At 37.0% G+C, this 21,502-nt stretch overlaps 2 protein-coding genes across 2 annotated transcripts; one reads left to right on the top strand and one right to left on the bottom strand.

Moving 5' to 3' along the window:
- Positions 1-2,984: 2,984 nt before the first annotated feature.
- On the top strand, positions 2,985-6,150 carry LOC144443636 (monocarboxylate transporter 13-like). Its single transcript, XM_078133182.1, has 4 exons — positions 2,985-3,216; positions 4,124-4,267; positions 4,634-5,560; positions 5,999-6,150. The coding sequence occupies exons 1-4, from the start codon at positions 2,985-2,987 to the stop codon at positions 6,148-6,150; spliced, it is 1,455 nt and encodes a 484-aa protein (XP_077989308.1).
- Positions 6,151-7,794: 1,644 nt separating this feature from the next.
- Positions 7,795-18,755, bottom strand: LOC144443625 (sodium-coupled monocarboxylate transporter 1-like). The gene is made up of 15 exons (XM_078133172.1): positions 18,619-18,755; positions 18,099-18,318; positions 16,200-16,317; positions 15,207-15,274; positions 14,606-14,760; positions 13,902-14,039; positions 13,419-13,504; positions 12,867-12,914; positions 12,162-12,226; positions 11,560-11,648; positions 10,771-10,913; positions 10,047-10,200; positions 8,760-8,865; positions 8,292-8,437; positions 7,795-8,104 (listed from the first exon to the last, which is right to left on the bottom strand). Exons 1-15 carry the CDS (start codon positions 18,753-18,755, stop codon positions 7,795-7,797), a joined length of 1,983 nt encoding a protein of 660 aa, XP_077989298.1.
- Positions 18,756-21,502: the final 2,747 nt, after the last annotated feature.

Raw genomic sequence — 21,502 nt, 5'->3', positions numbered from 1 at the left:
GGTATAATGGTCGATGTTTTCCAAATACGAGGAGTAAATTTGTTATCCGGAAATAGTTGGAAAAGCCTAGTAAACAAGTTTCCTAGTTGCAAAGCGCATTCTTTGAGAACTCTACCTTTTAGACAATCTGGCCCGGGAGCCTTACGGGGATTAACCCGTGAGAGAACCTTAGTTACTTCATGACTCTGAATGGTAATCGGTATATTATCTAATTTATCACAAAGTTCATCAAATTCCTTTCTAAAATCTAGGGTGTCAAAACGTGAATAAAATACATTTAGGTCATTCGCAAAAGCAGTGGGATCATTACACTGTATACTTTGTTTTTGTTGTTTTCTACCCATCATCCTATTCAAGCCATTCCATGCTTCCTAAGCATTACCCCCTCTAAACTTCTCTTCAACTTTACTTTTATATTTACGTTTTGCTATCTTAGCCTTACTCCTAAACTCCCTTTGTAACGGTTTAACCTGTTGCGTATCTTTCTCTACAAATGCAATTTTTTTCTGATTTAGACAATGCTTTAAATCTTTGCTTAGCCAGGGTTTGTTGTTAGGAAAAATGCGTATTGTTTTTGTCGGGATAATAGAGTCCACACAGAATTGAATATAAGATGTGATGGTATCAGTCAAATTTTCGATATTCGTGCGACAGCTTTCAAAAAATACATCCCAGTCAGTTGTTTCAAAACAGGCCTGTAGCTGATCGACGCTGTTTGGTGTCCAGGTACTGTACTGATGTGTTCGCGGACCTTCTCGTTTAAGTTTTTGACGGTATGTTGGCAGTAAATGTACAACGTTGTGATCTGATCTACCAAGGGGAGGTCGACACTTAGCTGAAAATGCATTTGAGATGGTACCATAGGCTAGCATTTGTCTAACACCTTATTCAATCGCGTTGGTGAAGACACATATTGGTGTAAATGTGGCAGCTGTTTTGCGATGTCGCAGATGTTAAAATCGCTGAGTAAGAACATGGGTTGGTCCACACACCTGTTGAGCTCTCTACTGTAGCTTTCGGCTATGCGTTCAGCGGCTATTGTGTAGTCAGGGCCTGGTATGTACACGAGTATTATTGTAATCTGTCCATATTCACGTGGAACGTAGAATGGTCTGAATGACACTGTCAAAATTTCAAAGTGCTTTGAGCTGATTTTTTCTCTGACTGTAAAGTTTGTTGCCCAGTTCTTATTAACAAACATACACAAACCACCATCAACTCGTTTTTGAGTGATGTTTTTATCATGTTATATATCCATCCAAATAAACTTCGGGTGTATCTTCTGATAGCCATGTCTCGGTGAAACAAAATAAACTACTTTGCCGAAAATCGCAGTCATATTTTGTGAGAACAGCGAGTTCTTCCATCTTGTTCTGCAGAGAACGTACGTTTGACAAAGTGATAGCTGGAAGGGGAAACCTGTTACCCCTTTTCCTCAACTTGTTTCTTATACCACCCCTGGACCCTCTCTTCTTCTTGTGCTTAGATGTCATTCGTTCAAATTCTTGCCAATTAAGATTATTAGTCAGTGTCGATGCATCGGTATTTCTCAAACTCAGCAGGTACTCACGTGAGTAGGTATACTAGATGGCGAGTGTTCCATTCTGAGCAGCACTTGTTGTCACAAAAACTGTTTTTTGCGGAGTCCCAGACAATGCAAAGGATTAACAAACACCAAAAGTCTAGCAGACATATTCACATGCATGCTTACAAAGTCTTACAAGTCACTCTCCAGACATTACAATGAAAATTTACACAATATACGGAGCCTGTGTGCCAAGGGTCGTCAGACAGTGTCGCGCCCCTACACACACACACACACACACACACACACACACACACACACACACATATATATATATATATATATATATATATATATATATATATATATATATATATATATATATATATATGTTGAGGGTAGAAGAAAATCAAGTCGGGTTTTTCGTCTCTACAAGCCTGTTTCGTGAGTAAATCACTCGTCAGGAGATGTTGATGTACATATGAGCGTACATGTTGATGTATATATATATATATATATATATATATATATATATATATATATATATATATATATATATATATATATATATATATATATATATATATATATATATATATATATATATATATTGCAAATAAAAACAGATGCCGGATCTTCGGATCCGAATGTGGTTGTGAATATTAAAAAAAATCAGTCTTTACCTGACCTGTATCTGTTGTATATTGTTGCTAAGGCTGTTCATCACACTCAGAACAAGTCGATGACGAATTTATATCTGGCATACTACCAATCAAATATGCCGGTCTAAGTTTTTCATGCTTTTAACGATTATGATCATCTACCCTTAGGATATAGAGTCTATTCGAATGAACAAATTTCAGACGGTAGTTCACAGGGGGGCTTCAAGGTGAAATGAATTCTACTATTCTATACGGTGCGCGAAAATTCTTGTGAAATTTCTGGATTGCTTGATAATAGCTGGATTATGCAAATGTACTCTTTCTCTGTCTTCAAATATGTTCCGCGAAGCTTTTTCTACCGTATCTCTCTTTCATTTTGACCTGTACATGCTCGATATTTTGTTTTATTATCATGTACATTTCAGGTAAAATGGTGATAATTCACCTCAGAATCTATTTCCGTGTAACTTTTGGTCAACATTTCTATAAAATCACATTCCATGTCCTTTAAGAGTATAAGTTGAATTTAAACAGGATAAGCTTAGTCTGCGAATAAATAAATAAATAAATAAATAAATAAATAAATAAATAAATAAATAAATAAATAAATAAATAAATAAAATAAAATAAAATTCCAACCTACCTACCCTATTTCTGACGTCATGTTATCCCTTAATGAAATATGCTTACAGTATTATCTACTAACTGTACGGGATGTAGTTATATCTCCTCCAATTACAGAGAGTAAACGCCCATGAATAGAAGAAACAGCGGCGTGGACAACAGGGATACTACAAATGTCGGCCAAAAGAAATTCAGATGAGAAAAACCAGCGAGAGTTGGCAGAGCCACCTGACGGAGGATGGGGATGGGTGGTAATGACTAGCGCGTTTGTCGTCACCTTGATAATGCGCGGGAGTGAAGCAGCGATGGCAGTTGTATACGTCAAATTCCTTGACGTATTTGGGGCCGGTGGTGCAGTAACATCTGGAATTGTTTCTGTATTCACGGCTGCTAATTTTGGTGGAGGTAACTACAATAGGAACCTCTCTGTCTACAACAGTTGCAATTGCCACAAAAAGTTGTTATTTTATCATTTCCTACATACTACCAATATGATAGAGAAATAAATACCTCAACAAAATCGTTTTGGGGTACACACCTTTATTAAAGTTGAACACACAAGGACAAAATAGGCAAACATTTCAAATGGAGAAATTATGTATAGTTACAACAGCAAGTACATGTTTCAGTGCTTTTGCCAACTTTATTCCGAGTTCAGTGTGTTTATAATGACCCTTTTTTTCAAACATGGCCATTATAGAGCATATCTGGTCTGTCTGCATGCGATAACTGTCGGCTACATTGTATTTGACTATAACAACTCTGGCAATTAGATGTTGCAGGTAGAAGGATTTCTATCGTAGATTGAAAAATCAGATAGTAGTAACACTAACAGAGAAAATGAAAACGGGGCAATTAGATTTACATATGGCCACATTATAATAATCAACAATGCTAAACAAAAAAAAACCCAGAAATCTCTTTGTTAAACACTGGAAATATGATTATAGATCAAAGGAGACGAGTAGTCTGATGCATGACCCACTGTGGTTTTAGGCATACTCCCATGTAATGTTACACTATGGTGGCACATCACAAGGAGCCGTCAACTCGAAGGTTTACATGACCTACGACCTCTGATATACAAACCGATAGACAATATCTATGGCAGAAAAAAAGACGTCGTCGGTGTTTGATCTCCATACACCACGACGGTGAAATTTAAATGAACAAGCCTTTACAAGATAGAAATGCAACCAATTGGGCAAACTACTCATCAACATGAACCTCGAAGCATAAATGCATTTCTCAAGATATTATCTAATTACAGGAAATCGTTAATTATGCAAATTATTGTTACAATATATTCCAGGTGCACTTGCTGCAATACTCACCAAGAAATTTGGTTTCCGAAAGGTTGCTATGTTTGGTGGTATGTTATCATTTTTGGCCTTCTTCGCGAGTTCGTTTGCCACTGGCATTGTATATCTGTACATAAGCCTTGGAATTGTTGCAGGTAGGGAATATTATATTTATCAAACAGCTTTTTGTGCCCAAATATAATACCATTCTCAAATGGGAAATTACAACGCCTAAAAATTTTCTACGATAGAAAGTTTTTGATCAAATATCACATAATTTCGGAATATATATTACATATTTAACCATCTTTACATTGTAAAGTGCAGAATGTGCAGTTTCTGTGTGGTTGTATCAGAGCCAGTGAACAGTACCCTGCAAGGCGCAGTATGTAAACTAAGCATTAGATTTATTTTTTGTAAACTGAAAGAAAATAAGTCTAGAGAACAACGATAGATAAATTTTGAGTACCATCCTCTTTGCTAGCAAACAATACAGATTATTTAAAAATTTATCCTTCTAGGAAGCTCCTTCGGTTTGGTTTTTATGCCAACGATGGTTTCATTGGGACGTTATTTCAAAAACCGCTACGTCCTTGCAAGCAGCATATCACTTGGAGGTCTTGGTGCAGGAGCGTTTATAATGCCGCCACTTTGTCAGTTTCTACTTGATCATTATGGTTGGAGAGGTACATTAATGATATTTGCATCCATCTCCGCTAATATGTCTGTGTCTGCAGCGCTGCTCAGACCAATACACTTACAGTCAAGTAGTCCTCGAGAAGGGTCAAAACTTCAAATCGTTAATGATGCTGACGGGGGTGTTGAAACTAATAATGGTATTGAAAACCCAGCATTCGGGGAAACAATGTGCATGGAAGAAAACCAAAAAGAAGGTGGGGAATGTGCTAAAAGAAGCAAACCACGCGGAATGAAAGAGAGTAAAAAGTCAATAAAATCCACACGGAAGAAAAAGGTTACTCTAGGATTGTGCAAAGAAACTCCTTTATTCATAGCCTTGCTCATATATTACGCACTCTACAATCTTGGCACAGCTGTTGTGTATACCCATCTAGTCGATACAGCCATCAGAAAAGGGACAAGTCATGTAGACGCAGCTCTCTTGATGTCAATTATGGGTATTGTAACTTGTATTAGCTCTATAGCTACCGGTCTTCTGTTAGATTGCTGTGGATTGCAAAGCGGAAGAGTCTACACACATTGTTTCGGAGTTGGAATGTTTGCAGCAGCAACGGTCGCCGTGCCAAAAACTAACTCGTATCCCCCATTGATGGCAATTGCGAGCGTCATGGGCGTGAGTCGTGGTATGTTTTCAGCAGTGGACTATCCATGTATTAAGCAGATTGTAGGAGTCGAAAGGTTTGCTGAGGGCGTCGGTGTTGCAATGATTCCTGTTGGTATCGGATTCCTGATTGGCCCACCTCTATCAGGTTCGTAACGCACGTATTAGTCTAAGAGTAGGGAGGCGAAGAACACTAACTTTGTGTACCCTCCGTGTGTGTGGGGTGGGGGTGCGTACGTCCATGCGTACGCACATGTACGTTGTGTGCATGCTGTGTATCCAATGAAACTGCTCAGTGAGTGTGTGTGTGTGTGTGTGTGTGTGTGTGTATGTATGTCAGCATATACATGTGTGTTTCATCACAGATAGTATTTTTTCCGTTCGATGATAAAATTGGAAGTGCATATATAGATTTCAGTACATCATTACTCGTCATCGATGGGATGCAAATCAACTGTTGTTTGTTTATTTATTTATTTATTTATTTATTTATTTATTTATTTATTTATTTATCTGTTTATTTATTTATCCATTTACTAACAATTTTAACATTTTTTAAAGAAACTGATTCGTGTTATTTTCTCAGGTTATTTCTTTGATCAGACTGGGTCATACAATCTGTCTTTTTATTTCGCTGCTGGGATATTGACTGTTGGAGCGTTGGCCATGGTAGTCTCAAAGTGGTGTGCAGATAACAGCAGGAAAGAAAGCCGCGACATAAATGTACCAGAAACTTAAACGTTAAATATGTTAATGCACGAACGGGCAATTATCTTGAGCAGTCAAATGTTAAAAATGTCATTTTCAAAACGTTCGGCCGTATTTGTTTTCACCATAGTACAATTAGACGAACAGGCTCTGTGTGTTTACAAGAAAGTGTTATTTCGAACGACAGGGTTTACTGTGGAAGACGTTTAGTTTGGAACAAATTATCGTCTGCTCGACAAGATTTTTACTAATATTGTACATTTTCTGGCTCGGCAAACATCTTTATGACATTTCTACATCTTGTTATATTGCTCAATAAAAATCTTGATAAACTTCCAACATCTTATCGTTCGTTTGACTCGCGACAAAACAATTATTTTTTGTAGGTCTAAGGTCTCAATCGCACATTAATGTCACACAAGCTCAATAAACGAACTTCGTTCATTTAGGCGACTCGGGCGGCGGTCTCGATCTTGCATCGATGCAAATGTTAAACTTCATTTTCACACTTCTAATCAAATTTCGCAAACTGTCACGCACTCACTGATAACATGTTCTGTATTCACTTCTTGAGATGTTAATATGGTGATAAAAACTAATTCCTAATGTGATATACAGTGTTGAGTTTCCGGTACCGTAGTACTTTAATGTGTTTCATCTTTTCAAAAACTTTACTTATTAGGTAAAACAGAGATTTGGTCGGTAATTTCTTGGGTCTTCCAGGTTACTTTTTTTTTGAAAAGTGGTAAAACTCTTGCAACTTCAAGACAATCGGAGAAACAATCAGTGAAAAAGATAAATTTATAATGTGGCACAAATGGTTTTGGCATGGCATAGCTTAACAATTTGGCGTCAATTTTATCCCAGCCTGTAGCTTCATGTATGTCCAAACTTGCAATCATGTTTTCAACTTACCCCATTGTAATAAGTTTTAAGAAGAAACCGTGCGCGCTGTACGACTTCACCCATTAAATCCCGAAAGTTTACGGATGCCTGTATATCCTTTGCAAGGTTTTCACCAATATCAACAAAGAAATATTAAAATCTTCAACAATATCTGACATCTCTGTGTGAACAAAAGAAATTCCATTACAATCACTTTTCAATGTGCTAGTTATCAACCATTCCTTGTTTCTATGTTTGCCTAGTAGTTCATTTACTACTCCCCATGTTTCCTTCATGTTGTTACTATGTACACTAAACAAGTCAGAATAATACTGTTCCGTAGCTTTCCTCGAAACCTTTGTCAAAAACTTTCTGTAACTTTTGAATTGTGGATGAATAATATCATTGCAATTACTCTGAACACAGACAACTAAGAAGATTTTTAGTTGTCTGTGTTCTGAACCACTCTTTTGAAAAGTATGTGCTTCTTCCTTATTGACTTCTTTATTCATGCATAGAACAGCTTTCTAAGCATTTTTTTTAAAAATTGGTCATTGCCAAATCGACCTCTAGCTCTTTATTAGCCCTCCATGGGCAAAATTCTAGACTAAGTTGTGTTTGTTTGTTTGCTTTGCAGTTTATTCTCTTGAATTCAAATTACCACACACATTATAAACATGATAAACGACAAGTTCTCTAAATTTAAATGTTAACCAAGGATATCATCAAAGCCAGAACATTGTTCTAAAATTACTTCATCACGACCGTGATGGCAGACTATGATTCGTACTATAACCAGGTCCTTGCACTACCATCTTCGAGAATTACCGTGTCCTCGGTGGAATCAAAGGCTTCATTGATGACGAACTTCACTTCTCGCTGTCGTAAGTTTGAATCTCCGGCGTTATGTGAATCCGATGATTTTGTATCCAAATTTTCATCGCCAGCCATGTTATAATTGGAATCGGTTACGACAAGAGATGTTAGCGTATTTTGGCTGGCGTCATTTTGCTTGTGTGTACCGCCACCAACGACAGTTATATCCTCTTCTTCCGTCTCAGGTATGCCGAAACGGGTCTTTTCCTCCCAGTCTTTCGGTCTGTAAAAGATAGAAACATGCACACCGATTAGTTTTCACCATACCGACAAGTTTTTCAATTATCTCCGCCTCAAAAATGTAACATTTTCAAGTTGGCCAACCTGATATCGCGACTACATAGTCCACGTCTTGGATACATCTTAGTCATATTACGGCGCTCAGTGAATTCATTATACACCAACTTTACCTTCGACACGTTGCTAACAAAGCAGGGTCAATATTCTTCGCAAGTTCTCGTTCTTCCTTTGAAAACAGTCGGTTGATCTCGCTGCATAATACGCCAACTATAAGAGTTATGCAACAACTCCAAGTACTGTACCACATGAAGGACAACTAGAAACATTGATGAAGAAGACACAATATTGCGATTATAATGTTTAGCATTCGCAAGACAATGAACCCCACCCTCCCCATTGTTCACTTAAATTTTCATCAAAAACGTATCCCTCGGTGCCTAATCTCGGACACAAAAGTTTATATAATGGTCTGAGGCCTAATACATACGTTGATGGAATAAACCGTTGCACCATTCTGTTTTCACGAAAAATTCGTTTGTTTATTTTATCAAAAACCAACGTGAAATTTTTTTTTTTAAATTTCATTCAAATATACTTACGAGCAGATGGATAAAATGAATAAATTAGGGCAACCTCACCGAGTATATTCTTAGAACTTCGTCAAGTCTGTCTGCATAGATGACGGCGCCAACTACTACCCAACATCCCATTCCAAAACCCGCCAGTATACCTATAAACACACCCCTTTTGACAGAAATAGAGAGAGGATGACGTAACTATGGACAGAGAGACCGTCAGAAAGACGTAGACATGAGAAGTACAGAAGGAAGAGATATGATGGACGAAAAAGTAGGGAAACTCTGTTTGAAAACAAAAAAGAACAGTTAGGGACAAAAACTCGTTGACTACTCAGAGAGAGAGAGAGAGAGAGAGAGAGAGAGAGAGAGAGAGAGAGAGAGAGAGAGAGAGAGAGAGAGAGAGAGAGAGAGAGAGAGAGAGAGAGAGAGAGAGAGAGAGAGAGTGAGTTTCATTCTTCTTTCGCCAAGTAGAGTGCTCAACCAGCTTGGAGAGCATTTCATGCATGCATAAAAATGAAAGAAGACGAGTATGTCAGTATTAAATTATTACACTACGGTCCATTTCACCAAAAGGATCACCAGGTGTATGTATGAGCAGGTGGACTCGCTGACTTTGTGTAATAACATACTCGTCTTCTTTCATTTATTCGTAAATATATATATATATATATATATATATATATATATATATATATATATATATATATATATATATATATATATATATATATATATATATATATATATATAGTTTTGGTAGTACTGGAACTCTTTCTTGGTTGTAACTCGGAGTTTCACGATGACAAGGTTGTCTGATGATCGCACTATGCGTGAAACTCCGAGTTACAACCAAGAAAGAGTTCCAGTACTACCAAAACTATTACGCTCTGCCACTGCGGTATAGAGCACTGTCTTCGCAGATTGATACTCACCGAGTTTTATATATATATATATATATATATATATATATATATATATATATATATATATATATATATATATATATATATATATATATATATATATATATATATATATATATATATATAATTCATAGTATGGTAACATATAATTCATAGTATGGTAACATAGTGTAGTCGAGAAGGGTTAAAGCTGACCAGTGCCGAGGCTCGAACCCATGACCCTCCGACCATTAGACGGATGCACTATCAACCATGCTACCCAGGCCGACATCCACTGACCAGACCACCCTTCTCTTTGTTTTGGTCCTGGATTCGAGTCCAAGCTCCAGCCAGCTTTTCACTTTCTCGACAACAAAGAGTAAGGAATAGTATATTTGTATATGGCTACGAAATGTATAGAATTCTCAAGTAATCACCACATTACCATTTTGTTGATCTTTTATATAACATCCCCATGAGATAAGCGCCTGTAACTGGACCCCCTGCTGTGCCGAAGACAGCGTTGCTAATGGCAACCAAAGATTCCATATTTGTAGAAATATATGACAGGAGGAGAGCGAGTCCACCGTAACCTACAGCTGAAAATAGAATATGGCTCTACTGACTTATTTACTGACATTTCACATGTACGGCATTGATCGATAAGTTATGTAATATATGTATGTATGTAATGCATGTATGTATGTATGTATGTATGTATGTATGTATGTATGTATGTATGTATGAGAACCCAGCCTAAAAGATTAACCATCTTAATCGAGATAAACTAGTAAACATTAAAACTGTTTTAGGGTGTATAGCCTTATATGTAGTCCACTGTCTGGCCATCTGTCTACAGTCAATCCACCCATCCATCAATCTATCTATCAGCTATCCATCTATCCACCCCTCACCCATCCATCCCCATCCATTCATCATCTATCCACCCCTCACCAACCCATCCAGCCATATATCTATCCATCCATCCGGATATCCATCCAACTATCCATCACCTATCCATCCATCCATCCATCCATCCAAACATTCATCAGTGATCCACCTATCCATCCATCAATCAGCTCTGCGCCCCTCACCCATCCACCCATCCATCCATCTATCCATTGTGTCTAAAGACGTGAAGAGGACGAAAATGACAAATAAAATTTTACTTAGAAGTTTTGAAGCCATTGTGTCAACTTTGTCGTTGCTATATACAGATCGCCCAGCTCTGCGTGCCTTCCACCGTCTCCATGGTTTCACGTAGTCTTCAAGCGTAACAGCGACCATGGAATTGAGACATGATGAAACAGTGCTGAAATGTACAATAGTATGCAAATACTAACAGTGACGTATAGTGTTTGAGGTGCCGACACGATCGTTAGATAGACCTAGAAAATGTAAGCAGTGTACTGGGTGGAGTAGTCCCTAATGCGGTGACCCGGGATTGAAATACGGGCCTTTAAAGACTTTGAAAGAAGATACACGTATTACCTATAGTTACATTACATTAGTACAGTAAGTTCTTGGAAATCTACTGTGATGTTCCATGTTTTCGAATTCCTAGAAATATACTATGTGATGTCATGAATTCTTGGATATACACAGTGTTATATTTCACCTGCTTGAATGTTCAACGAAATGTTTGAATTTTTAAAAAATGCGTTTGCATGCATTGTAATGTCTGAATTACAAGAAATATGCAATGAATTCTTGAAAATATGCTACACAAAAAACGTTTCACCTTCGTAAACATGAACAACGGAATTTTTGAATTCTTACAAATATTCATTGTAATGATTTGAATTCCTAGAAATATACATTATGTTTCAACTGTTTCAATTCCTAGAAAAATACATTATGTTTCACCGTTTCAATTCAGAGAAATATACATTGTTTCACCTGTTTGAATTCCTAACGTACAATATGTTGCACCTGTTATAATAAATGTTATGTTTTACCTTAGCGCTCCTGCGAAGATTGCCGCCATGAACAACCCTTGGAACCCTGGGATATGTCCAAATTGTTCACTGACGTAATAGACAAGAATCTAGGAAATAGAAAAATGATATGAAAACGATGATATATGATGTTATAACCATACAATGCAAAATAGAAGAACTCACCAACGGTCTTCCAAATTTAACATCGCTTATGTTCAGTAACGAAAGGTTAAAAATCGACGGCGGCTAAACAAGAATAGATAGATCATCAATGTGTTTCACATCATAACATCTTTGAAAAAAATAGTCATACAAAAAGACGAAAAGGAAACTAGGAAAAATATCTACACTATGCGTAGCACACGGATGAAAAAAAATCCAATTTTTCGATTGTTTAATTCGTTGATCCAAAATATCAACAATTCTCTCATGATCTCATACGCAGATATATTATTCAGTCATAATAATATCAGAACGTATTTACAAATTGTTATTAAGTTATTGTAGAGTTAATTATGTAACAATGAGTTGATATTACTGTTCAGTTCAAGGTGACTGATAACGTTTACTCAACTGGGTTAGTCGTGGGAGAACCTTGTATTCAACAATTTTAGTTTTACCTGGTCTGACTCTGTATAATACGGTGCATACCTCGGGGCATGGTCATCAGGAGGGTAAGTCGATCCTGTAAATAATCACAGGACATGTCATGTTTTATAAGTAACATGTAGTACGTGTTTGAATAGACTGCTATATGATTGTACGGCGTGATTAAACAGAAAATCTTAACCCTCAAAGTCACTGTCACGTTATGTCCTTTACAACCCATTTCACGGTACAATTCACCAAGTCTCTTTGAAACAACCTCTCAGAAACCAATAAGGAACTAGTGTACATCAGACAGTTCTTGTCTAAATGAAATAAACTAAAGTGTAACCAGTGTAGGTCTAAACATTGGCGTCCGCGTGCCTGCGCCTAGTTGCAGTATGTTTGTTTGTTTATTTTTTATTTATTTATTTTAGGTATTAATTTATTCAAGATGCCTACATGTTTACCCAATTACAGACACAAAATGGTTCAACTGGTTCATTGCATTTGGACACGATGTATCAAGAAATTACAATCCTGTTATCTTAATGTAGAATATTTTGGCTTCTGTGTTGTTGTATCAAAGAGAACCAGTGAACGGTAACATGAAACAGACTGTACATTGGTAAAAAAAAATCGCGGGTAACATTATCGTAGATACTAAGTTTGATAGCATTGGGACATACGCTAAGTCGATTCACAAATTGCTATTGGTTCTCAATTATTTTAAGTATTACCTGGAGGGAATGTACTGTTTATCGCTGGATCAAATGGCATCATTTTATCTGTAGAAGGTAAAATTATGGGATGTCAGTACGTACCGAAGTTCAAGTTTGTAGATGATAGTGTAGGTGACATGCACTCATTGAGATTTCATGACTGACCATGCAATCTTTACGAGCGGGAGTCTTTTGATGTGAAATGGCGTGAATTGGTTTTTTTTTTAAACGATATCGTTCAAAACAACCGATCGATGCTAGCTTCAAAATCGCATCGGTTTAGGCTAAGAGGGTGAATCTGTTCGTTTGTGCATACATGGATGGCTTCTAAGATGTACGGTTATTCGCAATATCGCAAAACTTCGAGACCTCTTTGCGGCAACGGTAAAACATATACCTACTATATCGGCGAGAAATTACTCTGTCTCGCGAGAATGGAAATATTTACTGTCGCATTCTTCAATCCTGAGCATATTTATTTTTGATGACAGTGCATTTTGGACAATGCCGTAAAGACGCCAGTGATTGTACAATATATTTTAGACCTAAAATGGTATGTAAAATGCATACTGTTGTAATAGGCATACAAGACGACACCAGTGCTGTAGACGACAGGTTGAAAGACACACTGGAAAGGAAGGTTGTACATCACACCTCTATAAAGAAAGGAAAGAAAAGAACGAAAACCAGATTATTTCTTTTAAGGATTTACAAAATTTATTGAAATCGCATTATTTATATAGGATAATGCACGTGGTGGATTATATTCAACAGTAACTTATTCATCTTTTCAATAAAATAATGTTGTTTCCCATGATGCACCATTCAAAATGGCAGCTTAGCAAGTTCCATCAACATAAATTCCAACTTATAAACCGCTAATTTAAACAAAACAAAAACACGACTAAAATGGAAACAGGTTGGACCTTTTCATCGCGCAATCAGATCATAGTAATTTCGTTGTTAGGAAAATTCATGACAAAGTCGAGTGCAACTAAACAAAATGATTTTGATTGAGGTCAGTAGCCTCGCTTTGACGCTACACACACTTACTTCTTCGCTTCAGTTAATGTTTTACACGACAAGAATCGCTGAATTCCGGTCTGACTGATCAATAAAGCCAGGAAGTTCATTCCACCTCCAATAAAACAGTTCAGAAAGGTAACCCTTTCCGTGATATCGAACGGAAAGCTGTGAAGAAGAGAGAAAAAAGGGGGCAGAAGTATCCCTGATATAAGCTTACTAGGGGCACGCCACTTCAGGAAATAAAGACATTTCCATAAACTATGGGTTCTGGAGAGTCATTTCATGATTTTACATAAGCTAACATCACTTGCTATTTCAGAGAAACATCAAGTTGATCTTGTGCCAGAGTCTATAGAGTATCTTTGCTGTGGGATATGATGGGAGTAAGAAGAAAATAATTATTTTAGTTGAGCAATAAATATCCATGACTCCTAAGTGCTTAGTCCCTTCAGTGTAAAACATCTCATGAAACGACTCTCCAGAACCCATAGTTTATGAAAACGCCTTTAATCAATTCCTGGGATGGCAAGAGTCTGGGGGAACAAGATTAAATATTTGCGGTTATAAATAAGCTCGACAGACTGTTTTTAACATCAGTATATCAATGAAATGATGGCGCCGGATTTCCCATGATGCGCCATTCAGGATGGCATGTATGCAAGTTCCTTGTATTAATGGAAAGAGTTCTGAGTACCGTACCATGCCCTCAGTAGTACATTAATTATACTAACTATCCGACGTTCAATCGCTCTTCCTCGTAGTTGTAGGTCCATACGTAAGATATACCACCACCTTCAACTGTTCCAATAATCAGCACCAATATTAAAGTTGCTAAGATGATTAAGAAGAGGAACACACCAGTCCAAATAACTGCTTTCATCCCTCCCTTGAAATGGATAGAAAATGGACACATTAACTTCTAAACTACCTGGCTTCATACATTACGCCTTTTTCCAACTGGGGGGGGGGGGTTATGGAGGATTCAAGAATCTAATTGGATACTCAGTGAAATACAGTCATTTCAGAACGAAAAGGGTTGCATACGTGGCGTTACATTCGGTCTGCTATGGAGCATTGATGTTATTTGCTGAATTAAGATTTTCTTAGTGACTGTATTTTGTTGTCTGATGACTTACCTGACAGTTCATATATTGTTCATGGTCCCATACGACAGTACAATATAGTTACTTTGGAACGGTAAATTGTGTGTGTGTGTGTGTGTGTGTTTATATTGTATATATAAATTCGTAAACGCGTGACACTCGGAGTTACGACTTTGACCTAATTCCTTGGATTAGGTCTATGATATATGTATATATATATTCAACTTACCAATGCTGTATATAATGTGCAAATGATCCCAGTAAGAAGAACACTCTTCCAGACGTCTACACCCATTACTGAGTGACCAAGGGACATGTAAGGAGGTAAAATAATCGACTCAGATTAACATTGTCGGAAATACTATCCATAGTAGGGGGTCAATTCAGCTTGAACAACATCTCTTGCAGCAACTTTTGTCACGTGACCAGTACATTTTGTGAATGGTTCGGCTGTAAAATTTGTTGTTCAAACATCAGAATTTCTCCTGGACAAAATACCCGTAATTTTTATTCATCGAAACTTCGGTTCTAATTAAGTAATCTGTAAAATCTGTTTTTACAGATGTTGTGTTTGAGGATTGTTTATATGATGACTGTGCGTGCAAGGAAAGTCGTTACTTCTCCTCCTCCTTTTGTTGTTGTTGTTGTTGGTGGTGGTGGTGGTGGTGGTGGTGGTGGTGGTGGTGGTGATTGTGGTGGTGGTGATTGTGGTGGTGGTGGTCATCTTAAACATGCAATCGTTCTAAATGTGTAAAAGTCACTCATGTTGATTGTAATACTGGTTTGTTGCTAACATCATTCATCAACTCTTTTGGAAAATTAAAAAACAAATTTAAAAACAAAACAAAAAAAACATCATTCTATTCTAAATGCAAGACAAATCATCCTAGGTGATAGACTGTCATTATTATTAAATTTTGTTATTCCTAGATCATGTTGCTACGGCAAACATCAGATTGATGGCATACAAAAAGTACTTGCCAAATGTTCAGAGTGTAGAGTTTCATATTACGGTTAGAAAAATAAAGTAAATATAAATGCACGTATTAAGAAATGTGAACTTTTTTGTATGTAAAAATTTCCATTCATAAAAGAGTTGTATTTTTGTAATAAGCCAAATAAAATGCTATTAAATACAAAAAAAAACATCATTCTACATTTCATGCATATTGATTGAACTCGCTCGTTCTCACTATTGATAGGAACAAGATACTAAACTCACCTGCTTCGAACGCTAGTGCTGGACCAATCATGACGATTGCGATATAGAAGGCTGTTAAGATGAAGAATAGAATGGAACAGACCATTCTATTCCAGAAATTATAGCGCCATTCCATATACTGTTAAGACAAATTGTAGCAAATACTAGATGTTGTAATATCAATTCGTAGAATTACGTCATAAACTAACTTTAATGGCATCATTGGTGTGTAAGATAAAGGCATTCCTAAAATGGCTTGACCATCACAACTGTGATGGTGTATGTATGTATGTATGTATGTATGTATGTATGTATGTATGTATGTATGTATGTGTGTGTATTATGTTTGTATGTATGTATGTATGTATGTATGTATGTATGCATGCATGTCTGTGTGTATGTATGTATGTATGTATATATGTATTTATGTGTGTGTGTGTGTGTGTGTGTGTGTACATGCTTGTGTGTGGGGGTGGGTGGATGGATGGATGGACGGGTACATATAGTTATATTTATTTTATTTATTTATTTTCTGCATCCCTTTTATATCAGGGGCTCACTAAAAACATTAGGAGCAGCATTTGCATAGAAGTCAAATACATACAAAATATCATGTTAAAATAGCAACTAATATATAATATAATCCCACGAAATCAATGTTAGTTTTACATCGTAATGCTCCTGGTTTGATTCCGCGGACTAATACAAATTCGAGCTGATATTAGTCCGTGGAATCATACTCAGGCGGCCATTTTTTACGATTTTTTCATGTCCAGAACCATTACTTGGACATGACTAGAACGATTTCTATCAGACTTGGTACAAGGACAACACATTATGGCATACATATGCATGTCAATTTATTTTGCCTTTGAACGTTTTGTTATGATTTTTCCATGTTTGGGACCATTACGCAGACAACCATGAACAATTTCATTAAATCTTTATTTAAAGACAATGTACTGTGATGTATATATGTATGTCAACTTGTGTCACAACATGACCCAACAGGACTGCTAGGCAGCCATTTTGTTATGATTTGTTCATGTCTGGAGCCATTTGGAGTCCAAATAGGGATCAATAGCTCCCAAACAATGGGGCTATGTCATCTACGATGGCTTGTTTATTACGCGATGAAGAATATAGTGCGATGAAACGACGCAGTATTCGTAAAATTCAATTTTTAAATTTTTTTAAAAATACTTAGTTATGTGATAAATTACCGGCAAGAATTTGTAGTCTGCGGAATCATATGAGGAGCATTATGATGTAAAACTAACATTGATTTCATGGGATTATATATAAATATATAATATTAAGATCAATACTAAAGTTAATATTACTATTTCTGTTCTCTATATATGCGTTTCTGGCGTATCAAAGCAAAGATAATTTTCATATTCACTCCAGCTGTAAACGTATATAATCGTCAAAGGTTTCAGTGTGTACAAGTACCGTGCCCTCTAGAGAGGTTTAGATACACGTTAGAACGCGTACGCCTACGGGAGCGTTATCAAGTATTGACGCGTACAAAATTGTGTTTAGTTATGGGTTCCATAATTACAAGTAATGTTATGCAGTGGAATGTGAACGCGCGCGTTGACATCTTCAGTCCAGCCAGACACATGCCTTTGATTTCTAAATTTGTCCGTACTTTAGCAATTTTTCCTGCAACTACCCAAACCAAAAACCAAACAATTAGTTTAAAGTTATGCTTCCGAACTTTGATATAAAAAATACGACATTTAATATAAGAAAATGACAAAAACTCAACACGTATTTACAGTTACGTGTAGACCGCCATTTTGACGTAGCGTCGTTTGATACAGAACGCCTGAGTTGCTTCGAATCACGTGACTATGACGCTACACGTATAGAACACACGTAAATACGCGCATCTAAACCTCTATAGTATCTCACCTGATATGCGCTAGTGAGAGGCAGCCCATAGAACACAGGTACAAAGAGGAACGCACAGACAGGATAAATCCAAAAGAAAGCAAAGAAGTAAGCACCGTAACCAAGACCGTATTCGTAAACTTCGGCCGGATATCCCAGCAGTGTAATGGGTGACATAAAAGATACCAAGAGAGACATGGCCACAGGTAGTGCTGTACTCGATCTAGCAGTCACCAGGAATCTGCAAAGAAAGCGATGTTAAGAAATCTATCATTCCAAACATAAACGCACTTTAGTTAGTTTTACATATGTTTGAAATGGTGGTTGGAAGGCGTTTCCCCTTTAAAAAAAATGTCTCGTCGATTATTGTAAGGTCAATATAGGAGCCATATTATATAAGCAAACGAAATTTGGAATTTCCAGGAATATATAGGAAGAAATTATCAAATGAAATGTGTCTATATTCTATCAGTTTTCTTATGGTTAACAAATGGTGGAATAGTCACTGAATAGACCATGTATGTATTAAATCGGGACTTACTGACTAGTTGTTGACTGGCCACCACCTTTGCAACCATACCAGACTCCTTGAACCGTGACAAACACTAACACCAACAAAAAGAGGACGTAGTCGAAGGCTTGCAGAGGTTGTGGCTCGGACACTGCTCCAGCCGCCATCTTGACCAACTCGCGTAAGTGAACCTCGGAAAGATCTTACTGAGTAGTTCTCTTCGATGATTTTCAACGCTTCTTTGCCAGTGAAATGTATCTATGAACTGTATGATGTTACAACTTAACTGGCGATAGTATGCATTGTAACACTGGAGAAGGAGGAACAGTACATTTGTGTAAGTTTGAGTCCATGGTAAAACATGTTATAGGGGACTCTAATGCAAACATATATTTACGACATACCTATTTTCTCAAAAGTATAATTTCGAGATAAATGAAGAACTCATAATGAAGAGTTCGAAAAGAACGTTTTGACTTTAATACAGCGGATACTTGTTGGGTGAGAAATTTCCATTGCTGTGTAAAATGCTGATGTTTGTTTCAATGATCAACGAAATCTACGGTCGAACATGATCGTAAGAGAAAGGTTGTATTCTACCCTTCCCTCCACTGTGTGTGGTTTGACCAATCAGCATTAGCCTTCTGCAGAACTCTAAATTGTCATAAAAGACACTGCATGCTGAAAGATCTGATATGTTTCTTTCGAGTAACAAGATTACGTCATCGATTCATATATATACATATCAACATAAAGTGATGACAAATAAAGATGTGCTGGTACTAAGGACTGAATCATGGTATAGTTTGGGACCAAACTAGTTTAGCCAAAAGGGGAAGGTCGATAATACGAATTGCATGTAAATATACATAACATAAGAATTAGCCTGAGCAAATAATGATGTTGACTGTATTCTAACACCACCCGTTTTGTACAAATATGTGTATGTCTCTGAACCAGCGATCGGTCGATCACACTGCCATATCCATATGAGGGAAACACTTGGTCTTTTATCATATTATGCAGATAATTTGATCAGAAAACACCGAATAAAAATAAATGATACAATAACTGATTTCAAAGGGCGAAATGCAGCATAACTGTCGTCCTTCACAGCGATTGATCTATTTTACTCTAGCTGTGATGTGACCAGTTTTTTATGATGGTTTTCTCCTTTAAAAGTCAACGTGAGACATTGAGACAACCGTGACATATTTACATGTCTATCCAGCAAGCCCCGTTGCCATGACATGGTAGCTATCATTATAAAAGTTCGATTTATCACTGCACATTGTACTTAAGTCACAGATCGCTATCAAATCGTATCAACAATTACTACTAACCCCATTGTAACTTTTGAGATAACGGCAAGGATTCGTCAGTGTCCATTTGAGGGGGAGGGGACCCAGAGAGTTCAGATCCAGAAGGGGTCAAAGTAAATAAAAGGGTCTGACCTACTCACAGATCTTGCAATCTTCAAGATTTTGTAAAATAGGATGAATTTGGAGAATATAATAACTAGGTAATCTTATATTTAGAGGAGAAATTACAAGTTTTGGTAAGCCATAATGTTACTAAGGGGGTTTAAGGCAACTTGTTGACTTGACCGATAAAGTAATGATTCTTAACTGAAAATCTAGTTATTTCGGTTTTAGTCAATTATAAACGTTATTCAAAACACAAGTTGTGACCCTGCTTCTACTCGCTATAAGCATAGGGGAAGTGTTGTGATGTCACGTTCTATGGTCAGTCACAGAGCAATGCTGCTATATTCAACTTTATGTTGTAATTACAAACTAAAAGTAGTAATTTATGCCACGTGTTCGCCACGGTTCTAGTTTTCTTGCACAAAATATTAAAATGAATGAGTGGTATTATGTATAATATTAGTTGTAGTATTGTTTAGTTTCCGTGTGTTGACATGCGCTGAATCATCCAGAGAGTCTGACCTGGTTTTTTTAAACTGTTTAGGTCAGTTTATCACCCTGTTCATTAGCATACATATACTTTACATTTCCTATCCTTTCCATGTATGTCTGCCTTTTTCCTTTTTTTTCTCGCCGTTTTACTTTGATTCTCCCAACCCACAAAGCCAGGTCACGAGCCGTCCCTCGGACGATTGCCAGCATATATCCCCTTAATGAGTTTGGTGCCGATATCGTTTCCTACCACTACGCACCTGAATGAAGCTACGGGCAGTCAGTGTAAACATGCATTCGTAGATAAACAAAATAAACAGTTGAGATACAAAGTAGAAAAAGAACAAGAGAATTTACATCAACAAAAAAGTAGAATCCATGACAAAGAAGTTTCAATTGATATTCAGAAAATATACGTATTCAGGATTCCAACATTGTACTTACCTCTGTAAAACTGATGTAGTAGTAACTTCAATCGTTCGTCGTCTGAGGCCAGGGACCGTCTATTTATCCTTACAAATGTCAACTCTAAAAGGACACGACGACCGTCCTGATGCTCTGTTGACTGAAGAGAGATCGATTGGTACCCACGTGACATGAGGAATTGTTGTAATCTTTGATCATTGTTTTATCTTTGACGTAGGCGTGTTCTGTTTATCCAAACTTTAGAAATGACAGAAGTTGGACTCATAACGGCAATTTTCTTATCAAATATATGAATGAAACTGTCACTCTGCAGAAAAGTTTCTCAGTGTTGGAACGTGTGATGCCGTCGAGATGTTGATTACATGTACACTTGTAGAACGTTTTGCTTGACGTGTATTCTGAAATAATCGAAGATTTTTTTTATAAATTGGTTTACTACTATAATTTGTAGCTGTTATCAAGAAAATGACATCACGTGACATGACATGACATGACATGACATGAAAAGACATAAGTAGTGCAGTTCGCCGTTGTCACAGCAATTGTCAGCCCCCCCCCCCAGTACATAC

The sequence above is a fragment of the Glandiceps talaboti genome, chromosome 2 (genome assembly GCF_964340395.1).
Source record: "Glandiceps talaboti chromosome 2, keGlaTala1.1, whole genome shotgun sequence".
Lineage (NCBI taxonomy): Eukaryota > Metazoa > Hemichordata > Enteropneusta > Spengelidae > Glandiceps > Glandiceps talaboti.
This window is presented reverse-complemented; position numbering and strand designations above follow the sequence as displayed.

What these genes read in the sequence shown, in the direction of transcription:
- LOC144443636 (XM_078133182.1), top strand. Translation starts at nt 2,985, where the DNA reads ATGTCGGCCAAAAGAAATTCAGATGAGAAAAACCAGCGAGAGTTGGCA. An exon ending in AAGCCTTGGAATTGTTGCAG is followed by an intron (nt 4,268 to 4,633) that starts GTAGGGAATATT and finishes TTATCCTTCTAG; the next exon opens with GAAGCTCCTTCGGTTTGGTT. An exon ending in GATTGGCCCACCTCTATCAG is followed by an intron (nt 5,561 to 5,998) that starts GTTCGTAACGCA and finishes TTATTTTCTCAG; the next exon opens with GTTATTTCTTTGATCAGACT.
- LOC144443625 (XM_078133172.1), bottom strand. Translation starts at nt 18,755, where the DNA reads ATGGCGGCTGGAGCAGTGTCCGAGCCACAACCTCTGCAAGCCTTCGAC. An exon ending in AAACAGTACATTCCCTCCAG is followed by an intron (nt 12,227 to 12,866) that starts GTAATACTTAAA and finishes GATTATTTACAG; the next exon opens with GATCGACTTACCCTCCTGAT. An exon ending in AATGGCTTCAAAACTTCTAA is followed by an intron (nt 10,201 to 10,770) that starts GTAAAATTTTAT and finishes TTCTATTTTCAG; the next exon opens with CTGTAGGTTACGGTGGACTC.